This window comes from Canis aureus, chromosome 20 (genome assembly GCF_053574225.1).
Source record: "Canis aureus isolate CA01 chromosome 20, VMU_Caureus_v.1.0, whole genome shotgun sequence".
Taxonomy (NCBI): Eukaryota; Metazoa; Chordata; class Mammalia; order Carnivora; family Canidae; genus Canis; species Canis aureus.
The window spans coordinates 10,713,555-10,733,569 of NC_135630.1; the positions used below are offsets into that span (position 1 = coordinate 10,713,555).

The following is a 20,015-nucleotide window of genomic DNA, read 5'->3' on the forward strand; positions in this document are numbered from 1 at the left end:
TCGGAGCCCGGAGTCGGCGGCCGCGGGCTGGTCCGCAGCGGGGCGGGGAGGAGGGAGCAGGAGCAGCAGGAGCAGCAGGAGCAGCAGGAGCAGCAGGAGCAGGGCCCGCCGACCCGGCTACACCCGCCGACCCGGCTACACCCGCGGACCGCGCCGGCCGGGAGGGAGTCGCGGTGCGTATGCGGCTCGGGGGCGCGAGCCGGCGCGGGGGGCGTGCGGGAGGCGGCGGGGCCGGGAGCTGAGCGGGAGCCGAGCGCGCCGGGCCCCCCCCCGCGGTCCCCCCGCGTCCCCCCGCGGCCCCCGGGCCAGGCGCCCCCGCGGCGACCATGCGCTGCCGGCTGCTGTGCGCCCTGCTCGCCGCGTCGCTGGGCTGCGCCGTCCTGGGCCGCAACCTCCGGTACCGCATCTACGAGGAGCAGCGGGTGGGCTCGGTGGTCGCGCGGCTGTCGGAGGACGCGGCCGAGGCGCTGCGGGGGCTGCCCGGCGCGGCCGTGCGCTTCCGGGCCATGCAGCGGGGCAGCGCGCCGCTGCTGCGGGTGGACGAGGACACGGGCGAGGTCAGCGTGGGCGCGCCCATCGACCGCGAGCAGCTGTGCGCGCGGAACCTCAACTGCTGCATCGAGTTCGACGTGATCACGCTCCCCACCGAGCACCTGCAGCTGTTCCACATCGAGGTGGAGGTGCTGGACATCAACGACAACGCCCCGCAGTTCGCGCGGCCCGTCATCCCCATCGAGATCTCGGAGAGCGCGGCCGTGGGGACGCGCATCCCGCTGGACGGCGCCTCGGACCCGGACGTGGGCGACAACGCCCTGCACACCTACTCGCTCTCCGCCAACGACTTCTTCGCCATCGAGGTGCGGACCCGGACGGATGGGGCCAAGTACGCGGAGCTCATCGTGGTGCGGGAGCTGGACCGGGAGCTGCGCGCCAGCTACGAGCTCCTGCTCACGGCCTCCGACCTGGGGGTGCCCCAGAGGTCCGGCTCCTCCGTCCTCAAGATCAGCATCTCGGACTCCAACGACAACAGCCCGGCCTTCGAGCAGCCCTCTTACGTCATCCAGCTCCCGGAGGACTCCCCGCTGGGCACGCTGCTCCTGGACCTCAACGCCACCGATCCAGACGAGGGCGCCAACGGGAAGGTCGTCTACGCCTTCAGCAGTCATGTGCCCCCCAGAATCCTAGAGACCTTCAAGATCGACTCAGAAACGGGGCATCTGACTCTCTTCAGGCACGTGGACTACGAAGTCACCAAATCCTACGAGATCGACGTCCAGGCCCAAGACCTGGGCCCCAATTCCATCCCGGCGCACTGCAAGATCATCATCAAGGTGGTGGACGTCAATGACAACAGGCCGGAGATTAACATCAACCTCATGTCCCCCGGGAAAGAGGAAATATCCTACGTCTTTGAAGGGGACCCCGTTGACACGTTCGTGGCCCTGGTCAGGGTTCAGGACAAGGATTCCGGGCTGAACGGGGAAATCGTGTGCAGGCTTCACGGTCACGGCCACTTTAAGCTTCAGAAGACGTACGAGAACAACTATCTGATCTTGACCAACGCCACGCTGGACCGGGAGAAGAGGTCCGAGTACAGCTTGACCGTGATCGCCGAGGACAAGGGGACGCCCAGCCTGTCCTCGGTGAAGCATTTCACCGTTCAGATCAATGACATAAACGACAACCCACCCCGCTTCCAGAGGAGTCGGTACGAATTTGCCATCTCGGAGAACAACTCGCCAGGGGCCTACATCACCACGGTCACAGCCACAGACCCCGACCTGGGAGAAAACGGGCAGGTGACCTACACCATCCTGGAGAGTTTTATCCTGGGAAGCTCCATAACGACCTACGTGACCATCGACCCATCCAATGGAGCCATCTACGCCCTCAGAATCTTCGATCACGAGGAGGTGAGTCAGATCCCTTTCGTGGTCGAAGCAAGAGATGGAGGAAGCCCAAAGCAACTGGCAAGCAACACCACAGTCGTGCTCACCGTCATCGATGAGAATGACAACGTCCCCGTCGTTATAGGGCCCGCGCTGCGCAACAACACTGCGGAAATCTCCATACCCAAGGGGGCCGAGAGCGGCTTCCACGTCACAAGGATCAGGGCAATTGACAGAGACTCCGGGGTGAATGCTGAGCTCAGTTGCTCCATAGTAGCGGGCAACGAGGAGAACACCTTCCTAATTGACCCACGGTCATGCGACATCCACACCAACGTGAGCATGGAGTCGGTTCCCCACACGGAGTGGGAGCTCGCCGTTGTCATCCAGGACAAGGGCAGTCCTCAGCTGCACACCAGAGTCCTCCTGAAGTGCGTGATCTTTGAGTACGCCGAGTCCGTGACCAGTACAGCAATGACCTCAGTAAGCCAGGCGTCTCTGGATGTCTCCATGATTATAATAATCTCCCTAGGAGCAATTTGTGCCGTGCTGTTGGTCATCATGGTGCTGTTTGCAACTCGGTGTAACCGAGAAAAGAAGGACACTAGATCCTACAACTGCAGGGTGGCCGAATCCACTTACCAGCACCACCCGAAGAGGCCATCCAGGCAGATTCACAAAGGGGACATTACGCTGGTGCCTACCATGAATGGCACTCTGCCCATCAGGTCTCATCACAGGTCATCTCCGTCTTCCTCTCCAACCTTGGAAAGAGGGCAGATGGGCAGCCGGCAGAGTCACCACAGTCACCAGTCCCTCAACAGTTTGGTGACCATCTCGTCCAACCACGTGCCAGAGAATTTCTCCCTAGAGCTCACCCATGCCACTCCGGCTGTTGAGGTAAGATCATTCTCTGCATCCCTTCACCGACCCAGTCAGCTCCTAGGGTTCACGAGCTGCCTTATGGGTTAGCCATGTTTCCATTGAGAAGTAGACAGCAACTCTTAACAATATTCAAATCACATTGGATACAGGTTGCGTTGTGTGTACGTAGCAGGTATGCATACCTCAGCCTGCTGTTTGGTTTTCCTTAAAGAATTTGCTTGCATGGGTTTATGTCTAATACTGAAAAATAAATGTGAAGGTCCTCAGTGACTGTCTAATTAGAATTACCGTTACTTCCCAGATTAAGGTACTGGGGGCCAAGTATAAATGGGCTTGTTTTATTTGCATAGTTGTGGTTCCTTCCTAACCAAAAAAAAAAAAAAAAAAAAAAGAAAAGAAAAAAAACAAAAACAAAAACAAAAACAAAAAAAAAACAAACCAAAATAAAACCACAAGGAGAAAAAACAAAAAACAAAAAACTGAGGCCTCCAGAATGCCATCTGAATGCATGTCACATTTGTTCGACTTTTGTGATTTTTCTGGCATGATTTCAGCTGCGTGTGTTCGAGTTGTTGTATTTCATGACATTTCCCAGATATTTTGATAGCTGGTCACTTTAATCTGCCCTAGAAGATAAAGGAAAACAAGCTGTTGTTTAGCAAGGAGTTCTCTTTCCAAAAGAAAAAGCCAGTGTATGAGGTCATTGAAAGCTCTCTGGGGGGTGTTCAGTTCCACGTGGTGGCTGCCTGCATAGGTCCGCCACCTTCCAGCAAATGCAGCCCTTTAACACACAGGTGACGTGTTCAGTTGGGACGAACTAGTGAGCAACTGTTTTTCCCTTGCTTGCAGCTTTTGAGTATGGGGGGTGGGGTGGGGTTTGTTTCCAAGAAATCAGTTCTTGTCTGTTTGGTTTCCAGCAGGTCTCCCAGCTTCTCTCAATGCTCCACCAGGGGCAATATCAGCCAAGGCCAAGTTTTCGAGGCAACAAATATTCCAGGAGCTATAGGTATGAATGACTTTTCTGTTTATTGCCTGTTGAGTCTCCAGTAACGTGAATGCAGAAGAGTAAAACCCAAGCTTTCTCTGATTCATCTTTCTAGATACGCCCTCCAAGACATGGACAAATTTAGCTTGAAAGACAGTGGCCGTGGTGACAGTGAAGCAGGAGACAGTGATTATGATTTGGGGCGAGATTCACCAATTGACAGGCTGCTGGGTGAAGGATTCAGTGACCTGTTTCTTACTGATGGAAGAATTCCGGCAGGTAAGAGGGTGGCGGGGGTGCTAGGTCCTTATTTCCAGACCTGCTACACCCACGAAGTAACGGTCTCTCCCATGCTTGTATTTTTCTTTGTCCTTTGCCCTGAAGGACCTGTCGTGTGTACACTGCTAACAATGAACAGGACCTGGAACACTTCAGCATCTTTTTCTTTTTCTTTTTTTCATTTTTTTCTTTTTAAGATTTTACTTATTTATTCATGAGAGACAGGCCAAGGGAGAAGCAGGCTCCATGCGGGGAGCCCGATGCGGGACTCGATCCCAGGACCTCGGGTCACACCCTGAGCTGAAGGCAGCGCTCAACCGCGGAGCCCCCCGGGCTGCCCCAGAATCTTTTCCTTTAAAATTCATGTTAAACTGTTGGTAGAGAAGGAGCAGCCATCAGAGCTTAGCAGAACAAGAAGAAAGGAGTGAGGGGAGGAGGCTAGAAAAAGCCACACCACTTCTTTCCTCTTCCTGCCCCCTCCATCCAGACCTGCCACAGGACAGTCTTGGGCAACTCTTTATGAAATTACTGGGTGGTGGTTGTTATTCAAACAGCCTGTTTTGGTGCCTGGTGGTGAACTGGACTATAATTTGGAGGACACACATTTCCTGTGATGGGAACCAACTCACAGAATCAGAGATTAAAATACGCTAGGAAATGGTACCACCTCAATCACCAAAAATAAGACAAAGAATGCATCTTGGTGGGTGGTGAGCACAGAATATTTTTTGCCACCTTTCATTTTCTATCTCCACTGTAGTGGAAGAAGAACAAGAGTTTAAGAGGGGAGTTTAGAGGTACATAAGCCAGGTGGAGGCGATCCTAGGAAGTTATGAGCCACGTTTTCCTTAGAGCCCCCCCTTCCCCCAAGTTGTGCAATAGAAACTCTCTGAATCAACTGGGTAGATCCTGACTACCTCATTGGAGCAACCCTGTTGCCAGAGTTGGGGAAATTAAATCGACTCTTAGGGGCACATCAGTGTTGCTTTGGCTACTTAACATTTCTTTTCTTTTTTTTTTTTTTAAAGATTTTATTTATTCATGAGAGACACAGAGAGAGAGAGAGAGAGAGAGAGGCAGAGACACAGGCAGAGGGAGAAGCAGGCCCCACAGGGAGCCCAATATGGGACTTGATCCTGGGACTCCAGGACTATGCCCCCAGCCAAAGGCAGGCCCTAAACCGCTGAGCCACCCAGGGATCCCCTACTTAACGTTTCTAAAGTCCACTGAATGTTGATAAAATGACTGCCATTTGATAAATGCAAAAAAGGCAGAACAAAACAATTACCCATATGTGTCCATCAAACGTCTATTTTCTAAATATGGATAAGAAAGGGAGTTTAGGAAAGAGTCGTGAAGGAGCTTCAGAGAGCCACGGAAATGCAGGTGAAAGCACTGCCAAGAAAGTTCTAGTGCTGATGGTGATAGTTGCCGCCCATATTAACTCACTTTGTCCCTACACTTCCCTAGGGTCCATGAGGACTTGGGTACCTGCCTTCTGTCTCCCAACACTTCAACAGACTTAGGAATCAGGAGTGGGGTGGTACCATTTGCTTCGACATGGATGGAACTGGAGGGTATTATGCTGAGTGAAATAAGTCAATCGGAGAAGGACAAACATTATATGGTCTCATTCATTTGGGGAATATAAAGAATATTGACAGGGAGTAAAGGGGAAAGGAGAAAAAATGAGTGGGAAATATCAGAAAGGGAGACAGAACATGAAGAGTCCTAACTCTGGGATATGAACTAGGGGTGGGGGAAGGGAAGATGGGCGGGGGGGGGTGACTGGGTGACAGGTACTGAGGGGGGCACTTGGCAGGATGAGCACTGGGTGTTATGCTATATGTTGGCAAATTGAACACCAATAAATTTACAAAAAAAAAAAAAATGGGAGTGGGGTGGTAGGAAAGGTAGTGTTCTCCTCCTCCTCCTCCTCCTTCTTCCTCTGCTTCTGCTTCTTTTAGGTTTGAAAACTGAAGCTTATAAAGGTCAAAACATGTGTTCCCAAATCAGGCAGTTTGTTGTGGTAGAGGCGAGATTTGGACCAATCCTCATACTCTTGAACACTAACCTGGGGATCCCTGGGTGGCTCAGTGGTTTGGCTCCTGCCTTCGCCTGGCGTCATCCTGGAGACCCGGGATCGAGTCCCACATTGGGCTCCCTGTGTGGAGCCTGCTTCCCCCTCTGCCTGTGTCTCTGCCTCTCTCTCTGTGTGTCTTGCATGAATAAATAAACAAAATCTAAAAAAAAAAAACAAAAAACAAAAAAACACCAACCTAGAGTAATATGAAGCAACAGGTTTTTTTTTTTTTTAATAAATAAATGTAGCAATGTATTTGTTTCTAAATTCTTGATTGAGTCCCACTAGTTAATTGAGTCTATGAAGTGATTGCAGGCTGCTGATTCCATTATGTCACCACAGTACTAGGTCCTGCATCTCTGGCAGGATGGATGCATGGGAAGGGCTTCTAACAGCATCAAGGGCTCCAAGGTACATGAGAACCAATATTTGCACAGCAGTGTCTTTGTTTGTTTCTTTGTTTTTTTTTTTTAATTTTTTTTTAAATTTTTTTAATTTATGATAGTCACACAGAGAGAGAGAGGCAGAGATACAGGCAGAGGGAGAAGCAGGCTCCATGCACCGGGAGCCCGATGTGGGATTCCATCCCGGGTCTCCAGGATCGCACCCTGGGCCAAAGGCAGGCGCCAAACCGTTGCGCCACCAAGGGATCCATAGACTTCCTATTTAAGGGAAGAAATAAATCTCTGACAATCTAGTGGACTATATCTAGCCTCAGAAAGCTTACTCAAAGAGAGCCAGTTTTATTATTTAAACCAATGAAATGAAAGAACCAGCCGGCTGAATTTCTATGACTCAGTGATGCTTGATGGGACTCGATTTTGAATATTGATCTCTAATTTTGAATCAGGTGATAGATATCCCAAATTACATTATTTCAGTAACACAGAAAAGTAGCATAATGGGCATAACATCCGTGTTTTATTATAGAAGTTATATGTTAAACTGAATGGTGTCTATTCACTGAGATTTTAATTTATTGGCATAGTTAAAAGGAAAGTAACTGTCCCTACTTCGATAACCTTTCCATTTGGGGGCCTATATGATGCCTAGAATCCTTTTTATTTATTTATTTATTTATTTATTTATTTATTTATTTATTTATTTATTTACTTACTTACTTATTTACTTATTTATTATTTACTTTTAAAGGTTTTATTTACTTATTCATGAGAGACACAGGAGGGGCAGAGACACAGGCAGAGGGAGAAGCAAAGTCCCTGTGGGGAGCCTGGTGCCGGGACTCGATCCCAGGACCCTGGGATTTCACCCTGGGCCAAAGGCAGACAGACCCTCAACCACTGAGCCACCCAGGTGTCCCCTAAAATCCTTTTTAATTCTGAAATTGTGTAATTATAACAGCTCACCCACCTGGTTTAGAAAAAAAAGCAAGACTTCTCTTTCCCTCTTTCAGAGCTACCAACGCCAGACATGTTGACGGCAGTAGAGTTATCCAACCCTTGCATTAAAAAAAATAAAATAAAATAAAAATAAGTGTTAATAAAGTCATTGAGGCAACAATAGGTAGATGTAAAGTCTAGGGTAACAGTCTTACGTGGTGAGTGGCTTTAAATTAACTTCTTAGAAGTGAACATTTCTTTTCAAAGTTAGAGGTTCACTTTTATGGTATCAGTAATAACACCACTTAATATATAGATAGTCCTTTAAAAAACTCCATAGTTACGCAATCTTAATCTAGGCGTGTAGTGGGAGAGCTATATTGCTGGTATACGGTGTTGTTTTATAGTAGACACATTTCTTTCTTCCTTGCTGCCTGCCTCCATGTGGGGAAGGCATTCTGGTGGCATAGAGCACTGGGATATTACCAGTGATTTATAAAATATTTTAAACCTTATTCATGTCTGGCTAGTATGGGGAAAAATGTGCATATTGAGTATCTATACAGAGATAATCATCCTTTAATTATGACCATCATTCTGATGATACTTCAACCATTTTCTGGCTTGCTATTCATTCTGGCAGCTTTGGCCAGCACATTAGGGCATAAAACTTGTGCTTTGTAAACTTATATTCCCAGGAAATAGCCCAACTCCAAAAAGAAAAAAAAAAATGTAAGTCCACATCTGAATGCCATTAACAGAAATCAGTGCAGTTTTCGAGAGCATGTATATTTTTAGGACTTGAGTGTCTTATTCCAACTATTTTTCCTGCATCAAACTGTGATCAAATATAGATTATGTTTCGTTGCATTGCCTGCCAGCAAGGTCATTTCTGGTCATTCATTCTATTAATTCCCACAGAAACATCCTTCATTCTGAGCAGCGAGACCAGCAAGCATTTTTGTCTGTTAGCTCATGTTTGTCAACATACTTTCTTCCTTACTCATTCAGCTTTGAACCCCAGGGCCACGCATGCTCCTGCGACATTTCCATTCTCCCAGTCTATCAGCTGCGCCAGCATGATTTATCAAGGCTTCAGATTTTGTGTCTTGAGCTACTCCTTTATTGGGCTCATTCCACTTTTCATTAATCTGCCATCTGCAATTACTTAACTCCAACATTTCTCTTTAATTCCGTGTTCTGTCCATCGTCATGGCCTATATCCCCGTTGTGGCCTCTCTTCCACGGCCACTTTACTGTACCAGCGCACAGCCTGATAGTCATTCTCTAGCACCTCCTCCCTTTGTCAAATATTTCTCTTATGCAGCTTGCATAACTTTCTCAGGACATTTTAATTTACATTTTTGGGGTTTGAAATCAGTAATTGACTTCTGTTGCCCAGCAACGCCTAATAAAACGACTTCCCTTGACATTCCAAGGCCCATAAAATCCTGTCCTAGCTTATTGACTCTCCTCCGTTCCAACTTTTCTTGTGTCTTTTGCAATAGGCAGAGCCGTGTCTCCACCAGTCCTTTGCTCATGGGGCCTTTCTTCCTGAAAAAAACTGGTTTCTCTTCACTATGTCTGAGTCCCCTTCCTCTCTCAAAAGTTGTTTCAGGTGTCTCTTTAACTACAGCAGCTTCCACTTGCCTTCTTAGTGTTTCTTTCCTTGACATGCCTTCAGCATCACGTAGCCTGGCACACTAGCTGGGGGCTTAGGGCTACCTTTGTTACACTTGACTCAGAACTGGATCCCAAACTATTTGAGGACAGGGGGAGCGATCATCTCACTTTACATATGGCAGCCTCTGATTACGCAACCCATCGTTTACTTAAGAACAAATGGCCTGCAAGAAATTAGGCACAAATATATATATATATATATATATTTTTATATAAAATATATATATATATATATATATTTTTTTTTACTTTTTCTCCTTATGTCAGGTCCTACCTAGAAGGTATTGTACAGTCACAAAATTGACAGTCATATGATGGGAAGGAAGAGCTCTCTGCTTCCTCACCCCAGCCTCTTCCCAGAGGAAATTTAACCCCCTGGCAGCTTTCAAGTGGAGACACAAAGACTAGCCATGTGCACCACTTGCCAATAAGCTCCAACTTACTGGATGCGGTATGAGGCGTCTGGGGCACTGAATTATGTATATGCACTGAGAATGTTTTTAAATAGTTGAGTCTCCAGGGGAAAGGTGGAAAATCTCAATGAGACAGCAATGCCCTACTCTGTGCCCCTGCCCCCCTCCCATCTCTATTACTTTCCCCAAACTTCTCTCCATTGGCTTTTCTTCATCAGTGTTTCCTACTTCATGGATTTACAGAACTTGAATGTTAATTTGCCGTTGTATAATTAAAGCTCCACTTATGTCTTGCAGAGTTATGAAATAGCATTCCCTGGTCTAAAAATTTCTTGTAACCAGATTACTTGTGAACCTGAACTTTCATTGTAGTCGTCCAGATTGTATTTTTGGTTATATGTTGATTACGTTCAGGTCTTTCGAAAGTTGAACATACTCAGGATCCTTAGAAGCCTGTGTGATTTTTCCTCTTTCCCCACTCTGTCATTAAATATTGAGAGAAAAACAAAGCCAATCAAATAATCAATCCAACAATTAAGTCCTTCCCACAGAGTTAAAGGCCGGAAAACAAATGAAAGGTGTCATCAGATCTGTTTCCCTTCCCTCTAAACAGGATGTGTGTAAGACAAGATAGACAGATCTCCTTTCCATTTTCAGAGACCCAGGGAATTAGGGAAAAAAATTTCATTACCACTTGGAGAATTATTTCGCTGCTGAGAAAAACCTCATTGCTAATTAAGGCATTCCAGTTACTTTCAACTCCTTTTGGTTTTGTCCACATTAAATGATGAGCAATAGTTAGCAAATATTTCCAGGCAGTAATAATGCATGAAGTCAGTACATCTAAACCTGCTTTTGTTCTTAAATCATCCACCCTTATTTAAGCTTAGCCCTTCTTCATGGCAAAAGTACACAAGGATTCTCAGGGTTTGCCCTTTGTTGTACCCACAGCACTCACGCCCTCTCTGCATTTTCCCTGCTTTCTTTGTATTTTTAGCTTTCCTACCAGTCCAACATTCTGCTCTCATTTTTGTTCCTCAGATTAACCTCTTCTCTATAAGAACTGAGGCCCAGAATTGGTAGGTTTAAAACTGAACCATCTCCAAAAGTTTAAGTGATGAAAGGCAGTGACTTCCATCCCTTTCAACATAGTCCTTCTTTTTTTTTTTTTTTTTTTTTTGAGAGAGGGAAGGAAGGGTGCATGGTAGAGGGAGAGAGAGAGTGAGAATCTTAAGCTGGCCTTGGAGCCTGATGTGGGGCTTGACCTCACAACCCTGAGATCATGACCTGAGCTGAAATCAAGAGTTGGACACTTAACAGACTGAGCCACCCAGGTGCCCTATTTCTCTTTTTCTGAGAGACAACTTTTACTCTTCACTTTCCTTCTTTTGTATGTAAATCTTTAAAATGTTATTTGATTACATAAGATCTACCCTCTTAACACTTTTTTAATTGTACAATCCAGTATTGTTAACTACAAGCCCAGTGTTGTATAGCAGATCTCCAGAACTTGCTCCTCTTGCTTAACCAAAACTTGATACCCATTGATTAGCAGTGCCCCATTGCTTCAACTTCCCACACGCACACACCTCCTGGGAACCACCATTCTACTCTTGGATTTTACACAAGTTTGTTCATTTTAGATAGATACCTTCTATACATAGAGTCACATAGAGTGTTTATCCTGTGACTGGCTTATTTCACTGAGTATAATGTCACATATTGCAGACTCTTCTTCCTATTTTAAGGCTGAGTAGTATTCCATTGTATGCGTCTACTACATTGTCTCTATCCATTTATCAATAGTGGACATTCAGGTTGGTTGTTTTTTTGTTTTTTGTTTTTTGTTTTTGTTTTTGTTTTTACACATCTTGGTTACTGTGAATAGTACTGCAGTGAACAGGGAAGTGATAATGTCTCTTAGAGATCCTGATTTTAGTTCTTTTGGTTAAATACCCAGAAGTGGGATCGCTGGGTAATATGGTGGTTATAGTTTTATTTTTTTGAGGAACTTCCAAATTGTTTTCCATAGTGGCTGCACCATTTTGTGTTCTTAGCAACAGTGTATGAGTATTCCAATTTCTTTACGTTTTTGTCAACACTTGTTATTACTTTTTTTATAACAGCCATCCTAACAGATTTGAAATGCAATCTCAAGTGGTTTTGATTTACATTTCTCTGATGATTAGAAAATGTATAGTAACTGATTATTCTATGCAGACATTTTACCTGGTGCTAGGGATACAGCGATAAACATAATGGACTACTTGCTTCCCCCAACAAAGGATTTGGCATTGTTCAAGAATCATCCTTTTCCAGGATCATTTGGGGAGAAGAGAAATCTTTCCTAAGTAGCTAGATCTAGAGAATTAGCTCTGAATAGATAGGTATGCTTGGTATCGATCCAGTTTTTCTTCAAATGTAAGATAATTAGTTTGCATTTTCTGCATCCTGTCACTTGCTCTAAAACAAAATCGTGATACCAAAGAGACCTAATTGTCACTAAAAGATATGGGTGATTTGTGGAGTATTTTTTACATTTTTTGCCTTCCCTCATTGTTACGTACTTTAGTTATTATATTTGGCAAATTTAGAGATTTTTCTCCTCTTTTATTTCCTGTTTTTCTAGTATCATCTATCATTTTCTATGAGTATGGCCACTCACATTCCAATAAGGCTTTATAACAACTGGAAGAACTAACCAATGGATTTTTTTTTTTTTATATTCTTCAGCTTTTGATGACTTTTCCATCTATTTGCATTTCAGACCTCTAAAAGAGGACTTCTTAACAGACTAACTATGGATGCCTGGTAGTTGGGGATAATTTACACCTGCTATATTAAGTAACAAATCAGTAAATAATCTAGAATTCATCTGAGAGAGATTAATAAGGAGAACAACCTGATAGCTTATATTCCCATATGCCTCCATTAAAAGTAAAGTTGTTCGGATAGACCTCAATATCTAGAAAGCTACGCATAAGTATTACTCAAAAAAATTATCTGGTGGTGTTCTAAAATTGTGGATTTCACCTTATAGCCCTGAGTTTTTTAGAATTTATGTTCAGCAAATATTGCATCACCCATATCTTTGCTCTTTTTCAGTCATCCTCATGTGTAAGTTATAAATCCACTTTCTCATTACTTGAGGAGCAGATATCTTATCCCTGAGAAGTGTGTGAGTCATAACCCTCCTTTCCTTATTTGGTAAAGAGGGTGGGGAGAAAGGACAGTCCATAAAACCGATATACAAATGAAACCCAGAAGTGTAGTCCATTTAGTGTGTAGCATAACAGGCCAGTGTCATGGTAGTAGTTTAAAAGTGTTTCATTTTTTTTTTTTTTTGAGAAGTATAATGACATTTGCTGTATCATTTTGAGCCATGTTGGGTCTGATAACGAATCCCCGTTTGCTTTCCCTGGTGTAGCGATGAGGCTTTGCACGGAGGAGTGCAGGGTCCTGGGACACTCTGACCAGTGTTGGATGCCACCACTGCCCTCGCCATCCTCTGACTATAGGAGTAACATGTTCATTCCGGGGGAGGACTTCCCAGCACAGCCCCAGCAGCAGCATCCGCACCCGAGTCTGGAGGAGGACACCCCGCCTGCAGATTCTGGTGAGAAGAAGAAGAGTTTTTCCACCTTTGGGAAGGACTCCCCAAACGAGGAGGACTCCGGGGACACCAGCACATCCTCTCTGCTCTCGGAAATGAGCAGTGTGTTCCAGCGCCTCTTGCCCCCTTCCCTGGACACCTATCCCGAGGGTGGCGAGGTGGACCGGTCCAACTCTCTGGAACGTCGGAAGGGACCCCTGCCAGCCAAGACGGTGAGTTACCCCCAAGGTGTGGCCGCCTGGGCGGCCAGTACCCATTTCCAAAATCCCACCAACAGCTCTGGTCCCCCGCTTGGGACCCACTCCAGCGTGCAGCCTTCTTCGAAGTGGCTGCCGGCCATGGAGGAGATCCCCGAGAATTATGAAGAAGATGACTTTGACAATGTGCTCAATCATCTCAACGATGGGAAGCACGAACTCATGGATGCCAGCGAGTTGGTGGCTGAGATTAACAAACTGCTCCAGGACGTCCGCCAGAGCTAGGAGATGATGCTGGCCACGCATTTTTGTTTCCATATCTGTGGAAATAGGGGACAGAGAAAGCCCCTGAAAGAACTGGCATTGCCAAATAATTGCATTTATCATAAATGTGTCTGTGTATATTGAATATGAAATACTGTATTTTCGTATGTACACAATGCAAGTGTGATTATTTTAATCTGTATTTTAAAAATACATTTGTACCTTATATTTATGTGTAATTTAACAGACAAATTTTATTTTTTTACTCCCATGAGAAACATGTCTTTCCTAATCACGTAGAAACTAGCCACTGTTCAAATGTGATCATGCCAGTCAACCACAAAGTGTAAGGGCACTGTGTAGATTAGTGACGTCGGGGAAGACGTTGCCATGCTGTCGGAACAACCCCACTAAAACGTTATACAGTCCTTAGTTTCATTAAGTGATCCAGTTTCTTTTCTCGATCCTTAAAAAGAAAAAGAAATGAAGCATCAGTGAGAATGTTCAATTATTTTATTATTGCCATTATTTTTACTGCTCTCTGCTAGTCCTGATTGCAGCAAAGTCAGAGCAGGAAGTGAAATTTCATTTTGGGACTGGGAAATATCTTTCACAGACAATGATGAAAATAGGGCTGGAGTCCATGCTTCCTAACCCCCGGGGCCCTACTGTTGTGGAGCATCACGCTGGCCTGTCCTTGAGCATATTTCTCCTGAAGTATTATTGTCTGTTTGTAATCATGGTAAACAATGGATTGCACCCCATCCTCGTAACAGTAGAGATGCTCCAAGGAAATGGAATCTGTCCTTCGAATGGGTAACAGTATGTATCCCAACAGCGAAAAGTACTCGTGGACCAAGACTGTTATGTCCGTGTCCGTCCTAGGGTAGTAAATAGAATTGATTTATTCTGAAGCTCTTCTATTTGATTCTTCCCCTCTCCTCTCACAATACTTGAACATTTTTATCTTCTGCAATGTTTTTGCTATAACTATTCACTTTTAGCTTTTGTCTCAGTGCATGACCTCATATTTTTGCTTTTATATTTAGTATAAGGACATTTATAAAATTATGATTTTGTTATTGCAGTTCTGTTGTATTTGTTGTGTGACAGACGACAAATTCTTTAATTATTGTGCTGTTATCGCTCTGTGTGGAATGCCTTGGTAAAGGAGATCGTTATTATGACTGTTCTCATTTATGACCAAGCTTCTAGTAACGTTATTTCTATGAATACACTATCTTGATTGTACTCTCCAGAAAATTTTGCTGTCAATGAAAATAAAAGGAAAATTAAAAGTAAAGCTAAAGAACTGTCCATAAATCAGAGTCCCTTTTCCTCCATAGATGTTCAAAAGCTTTGCATGAAGCATATTCTTCATGAGAGGATAATTCTGTGTTGAGTTTTGAACGATAAAGAGGGAACACTCGGCTGGCTTGGCAAACAAGAAAAACACAATGGAAAAAAAAATGACTTTGAGACCTGTAATGGGAATGAAAGAAGCCTACCATATTCCCAGTAGATTAAAGAATTTAAATGCATTTGAAGTAGAAAGAAAAAAAGGAATAATCAAATAGTAACTGCTTGAACATTTTTCAAATTAAAAAAAATCCCTTCTCAGAACATTTTGTATTAAGTTGGTTCCAAAAAATGTGCCTTACAGTGTTTCCAAGTGGTGAAAACATTATCCTCCTTGGTTCACTAGTAGGGAATTGAAATACAAAGAAAGTGAAAGAGCCTAAAAGAGGCTAAACTCAGATATTTTAAATCTCAAATGAGCACCACATCAAACAGATGTGTATGTCTTCCGAAAGGCACATTTTCCTTTGTAGGAGGGATTGGAGTTCCAAGGGAAATTTCCGTTTATTTTTCAGTAGATTACACACATAAATGCTAGCCACATTTGAAAACTTTTTTTTTTTTTCAAATTCACTTCTTTTCAGTACATATTATCATTAAAAGAAAATTTCTTCACTGTTCTTACTTTAAAGCACCACTGGTAATTAGGAAACAAAGCTGGGAATTGATGTTTAAATAATGTGAAGTAAATAAAATGTAATATTATATTAAACACAACCTTTGTGAATTGTCTGTATAGTAAACATTCCATTTTTCAGACTCCTTGATCCCTTTGGCTCCATTTGATTGCTTTAAATGGTCTTCAGTGATAATACATTTTTTTTTGAAGATTTTATTTATGTATTTGAGAGAATGAGACAGAGCACAAGCAGGAGGAGGAGTAGAAGAGGGAGGGGGTGATGCAGAGAGAGAGGGAGAAGCTGGCAACCAGGGGAGCAGGGAGCCTGACACTGGGCTGGATCCCAGGACCCAGAGATCATGACCTGAGCCAAAGTCAGATGCTTGACCAAGTGAGCCACCCAGGCAACCCAGTGGAAATCTTCTCTTAATGGGATTATCTTCCAAAAATGTAAACTCAACACTGAATCTGTTGCTTAGTAAGTCTTCCTTTTACATGTTTATTTATAGGATGATTGGAATTGGCTTTCTTCAAATTCTTACAGGTTATTAACAGTGTTATTCATTTATAATTTCTTTCTTCCTTGGTGTTTAGCAGATGAGACTTATAAGTGTATTAATCATTTAAACTCTTTCTCCTCCTGTCATACAGCTGCCAAATTTACCGCTTACCAATAGATAATAACCGTTCAGGCCAAAAAAAAAAAAAAAAATGGTTAAATTACCCTTACTGGAGTCACTGAAGAAGTCTCATTTGTGAAAATCATCTCAGCATCCTTGCGTCATTCTTTTGATGCCAGCTAATGTCAGAAAATATTCAAAACTGAGCTTGAACCATTGACACATGACAATTCAAAAATGTGACTCTATTTAAAAATTAGTTGTGTGGGTGAAAAAGGTATTGCCTGACATAGCAACTTTCATCCCTGCATGAACTCCTAGAACTAGTCCAACCACAGTTCAGGTAATTTGCCAAACTACTGAAAAGGTTTCGATGTTCCCTTCGAATATATAATGAATGCGTCATCACAGTATCAAAGACTGGGGATGCGCTGAACTCTGAAAAGCAATAAATATTGCTATATACATGTAAATTCAAACCGTACAAAAGTCTTAAAGATTTATGTTGAGTTTTAAAAAGAATAAAAACAGGACAGGCATTTTAAAAGACCCAGTGTATTGACTTCCTTAATTGCGAGTTAGGTTCATAAGACAAAGCTATCTTACGTAAAAAAAAAAAAAAAAAAAGCTGTTTTATATATTGTGGAAGTATGAGTCGCCTTACTGAGTGTCATCACTTTTAATGTATTAGGATGTCTCTGTGAAGGCTAGAAATAATTTTATGTGGACACATAAAGTTTTAATTTGATGAATTAAGCTATTTGAACCATTGAAGATGCCTGCCATTCAGTTTAGTGCCCAGGACGAACAAAAAGTCACTTTTCTGAAATAAGTAAATAATAAATAATACCTGAACTAGTACAATGCAGTTGAAAACCCTTTAGTGCCCAAGTTGTGCTTCAGTCTTCATCTGTGTAACCAGAGTCATAGTCAAGTGTATACAATCTGTGTACCAGAAATAATAGGGCACCGGATATACTCTAGACTTATATATATATGTGTATACACAGAATAGGTAAACACTGTATGACAGATCTGAAAACGATAGGTATGTGTCTCTCTAATTCATATTTTTATTATACGCTAACTTATACAACCTATGGAACTGTTAGAAGAAGTTTATGAGGGGCTGGCATTGCAAAAATTGCTACCAAAATTTACATACTTCTTGACTTTTAAAATTGCAATAACATCCTACTCTGGCACTTTAAAATAATAGTTTTCTATTTCCTTTTATGACTTCTGCAAGTTGCTCCTCTTTCTTGTTTGCTTTTTCAGATTTTATCTTTTCAATTTATTTATTTTATGGTACGCTCTTCCTTGATAATTTACCCTACTGTCCACATTTTATAGCGATCTCCAAATTTTCGCATGTATATAGCTCTTTATATAACCACTTAGATTTTATCAATTTTTTCAACATCTTTTCTTTGTTGTTAATACAATAGAGATCATATTTTTGAGATATGAAACTAATATCTATTCATTCTCAGTAAAGCTTGCTCCTCCAATTCACTGTTTTAATGGAAGGATAAACTTATACAGCTAAGAATGAAAGGGTCATTTCTGCTGTTCTGTTTTAAATTAAGTGTTTTTGAGTGCCTAGGGAGATATTAGTGTAGAAAACTTAATTTATTAAGGGAGGAATTTTTTTGGTTTAAATATAAAACACTTCTTATGTATTAAGGATTGGGCTAGGAAAGGTAAGCTTGGAATCTTAGTACAAGGCAAAGTTAAGTGCAAGGAAATAAGTATGAAAGTAAGAGAGACCCATTAGCCACAGAAAAGAAAGACAAATCGAGCAATTGTTGAGAGCATCGGGCCCTAAAGGTGAATAATAAATGGAGAAAAGCAAAATCTCAGATGTTAGTATCTTCTTTATTCTCACTTCCCATGATCTTTAGATGAACCTGTAGAACGAAGCACTGCTTTGGGGGAAGACGTTTCTCCTTTCCCTGACTCTCCCTGCACACGAGTGCAGATTATAAAAAATAGTGCCAAGGTGTGTGTGCCTCTGACGTAGCGTCTCTCCTCCTCACTGCCTTGGGATGGCCTGCAGAAGATTCCGATACTCTTTCTTGCCCAAACAGGGGAGGGGCTGATGGCATAAACTGTGATAACATTTCAAAGTGCTTTTACCTAAATGAAGGAAAGCTTTTAAGAGCCCAGGTACATTCTTGTTTTATTAAAAGGTACAATCTGTGGCTTAAAATAACTGACCACACAATATTCTGAACAGAAGAGACATTGACTCCTTTGGAAATAGATCTCTGCGTTAGCCAGAGCTTTAGGATCCAAATAATCTACACAACTTGCAGGAAATCTTGTTATGTGAAATGTAACATCCAAAAAAAAAAAAAAAAAAAAAAAGCAAGAATATGTTATGAATTCTAACCAGAAAAACATTTTGTCAGTCCCTGCCTTGCAGTTTGAATCTGTTCTGCAAACTCATGCCTGGAGGCTGTCCGTGTGGGTTGCATGAACTTCCTCTAGAGAATTTTGATAATTGCTGGGTGTCGGGTGGTGAATACACAAGAAGATCACCTGACCACAACCAAAGTGTCATTGCAGGGAAAGTCTACAAAGGACCAACAGCTACAACTGACTGTTCTTCACTGCATTTTCTCCCTTTCTCCTCACTTTCTCCTTGGATGGCAACTGAGTAGAGGGCCAGCATATCAATCATTCTCTATTCGGCAAGTGTTCATTGTGCCCTTACTGTGTATCAGAGGCTGTTTGAGGTGTTTGAAATACATTGATAAATAAAAAAAGACAAGAAAAGGCGACAACAACTGCTGCTCACCTTTAGAATGGCCAAAATCCAGAACACGGACAATACCAGAAGCTGGTAAGGGCGTGGAGATACAGAAACTCTTCACACACTGCTGATGAGAATGCAAAAATGGTAGAGCCACTTTGGAAGACAGCTTAGAGATTTCTTTGAAAACGTAAACAGAAGTGTATCATATGATCCAGCAGTCATGCTTCTGAGTATTTATTTAGCCAAGGGCTTTAAAAACACGTCCACGCAAAGTCGTGCACAAAGATGTTCATGATAGCTTTATTCATAGTTGTCAATACTTGGAAGCAACTAAGATGTCTTTCAGTCAGCGAATGAATAAAATGTAGAACGGGTCCCATCTAGATAATGGAATCGTGTTTAGTGCTAAAAAGAAATGACCTACCATGCCATGGGAAGCCATGAGGAATCTTAAATTTATTCATATTACTGCACGAAAGGGCCCAATCTGGAAAGGCTTCTCACTGTATGAGTCCAACTGTAAGACATCCTGGAAAAGACAAAATAATGGAGAAAATAAAAAGTACCATGGTTGTCAGGGATCACGCAGGGATGGGAAGAGGGATGAAGCAGAGCACAGAGAATTTTTAGGGTAATTTTTAGGTAAATTTTTAGGTAAAAATTTTAGAATTTTTACCTAGAAAGTAAAGCACAGAGGGTGGACAGTAATGCAAACAATGGATTTGGGGTAATTATGATGTGCCAAAGTGGGTTCATCAACTGTTACAAATGTACTACTCTTGTAGGAAGGTTGCTACTGGGGGAGGTTTTGCATGTATGGGTTCAGGGGGTATACAGGAAATCTCACATTTTCAAAAAAATTTTTTTTTCAATTTATTTATTTATGATAGTCACAGAGAGAGAGAGAGAGAGAGAGAGAGAGAGAGAGGCAGAGACACAGGCAGAGGGAGAAGCAGGCTCCATGCACCCATGCACTGGGAGCCCGATGTGGGATTCGATCCCAGGTCTCCAGGATCGCGCCCTGG

The 20,015-nt window shown here is 43.1% G+C and overlaps 1 protein-coding gene across 2 annotated transcripts; it reads left to right on the top strand.

Moving 5' to 3' along the window:
• The first annotated feature begins 288 nt into the window (after nt 1-288).
• Nucleotides 289-14,934, top strand: PCDH18 (protocadherin 18). 2 transcript variants are annotated; one of them, XM_077861019.1, is made up of 4 exons: nt 289-2,789; nt 3,692-3,780; nt 3,875-4,038; nt 12,985-14,934. In XM_077861019.1, the coding sequence occupies exons 1-4, from the start codon at nt 327-329 to the stop codon at nt 13,650-13,652; spliced, it is 3,384 nt and encodes a 1,127-aa protein (XP_077717145.1). In that variant the 5' UTR covers nt 289-326; the 3' UTR covers nt 13,653-14,934. The 2 variants fall into 2 exon arrangements, with proteins under 2 accessions (XP_077717145.1, XP_077717146.1); XM_077861020.1 differs by having other exon boundaries at nt 3,695-3,780.
• The last annotated feature ends 5,081 nt before the right edge of the window (nt 14,935-20,015 follow it).

What these genes read in the sequence shown, in the direction of transcription:
- PCDH18 (XM_077861019.1), top strand. Translation starts at nt 327, where the DNA reads ATGCGCTGCCGGCTGCTGTGCGCCCTGCTCGCCGCGTCGCTGGGCTGC. An exon ending in ATGCCACTCCGGCTGTTGAG is followed by an intron (nt 2,790 to 3,691) that starts GTAAGATCATTC and finishes TTTGGTTTCCAG; the next exon opens with CAGGTCTCCCAGCTTCTCTC. An exon ending in AAATATTCCAGGAGCTATAG is followed by an intron (nt 3,781 to 3,874) that starts GTATGAATGACT and finishes TCATCTTTCTAG; the next exon opens with ATACGCCCTCCAAGACATGG.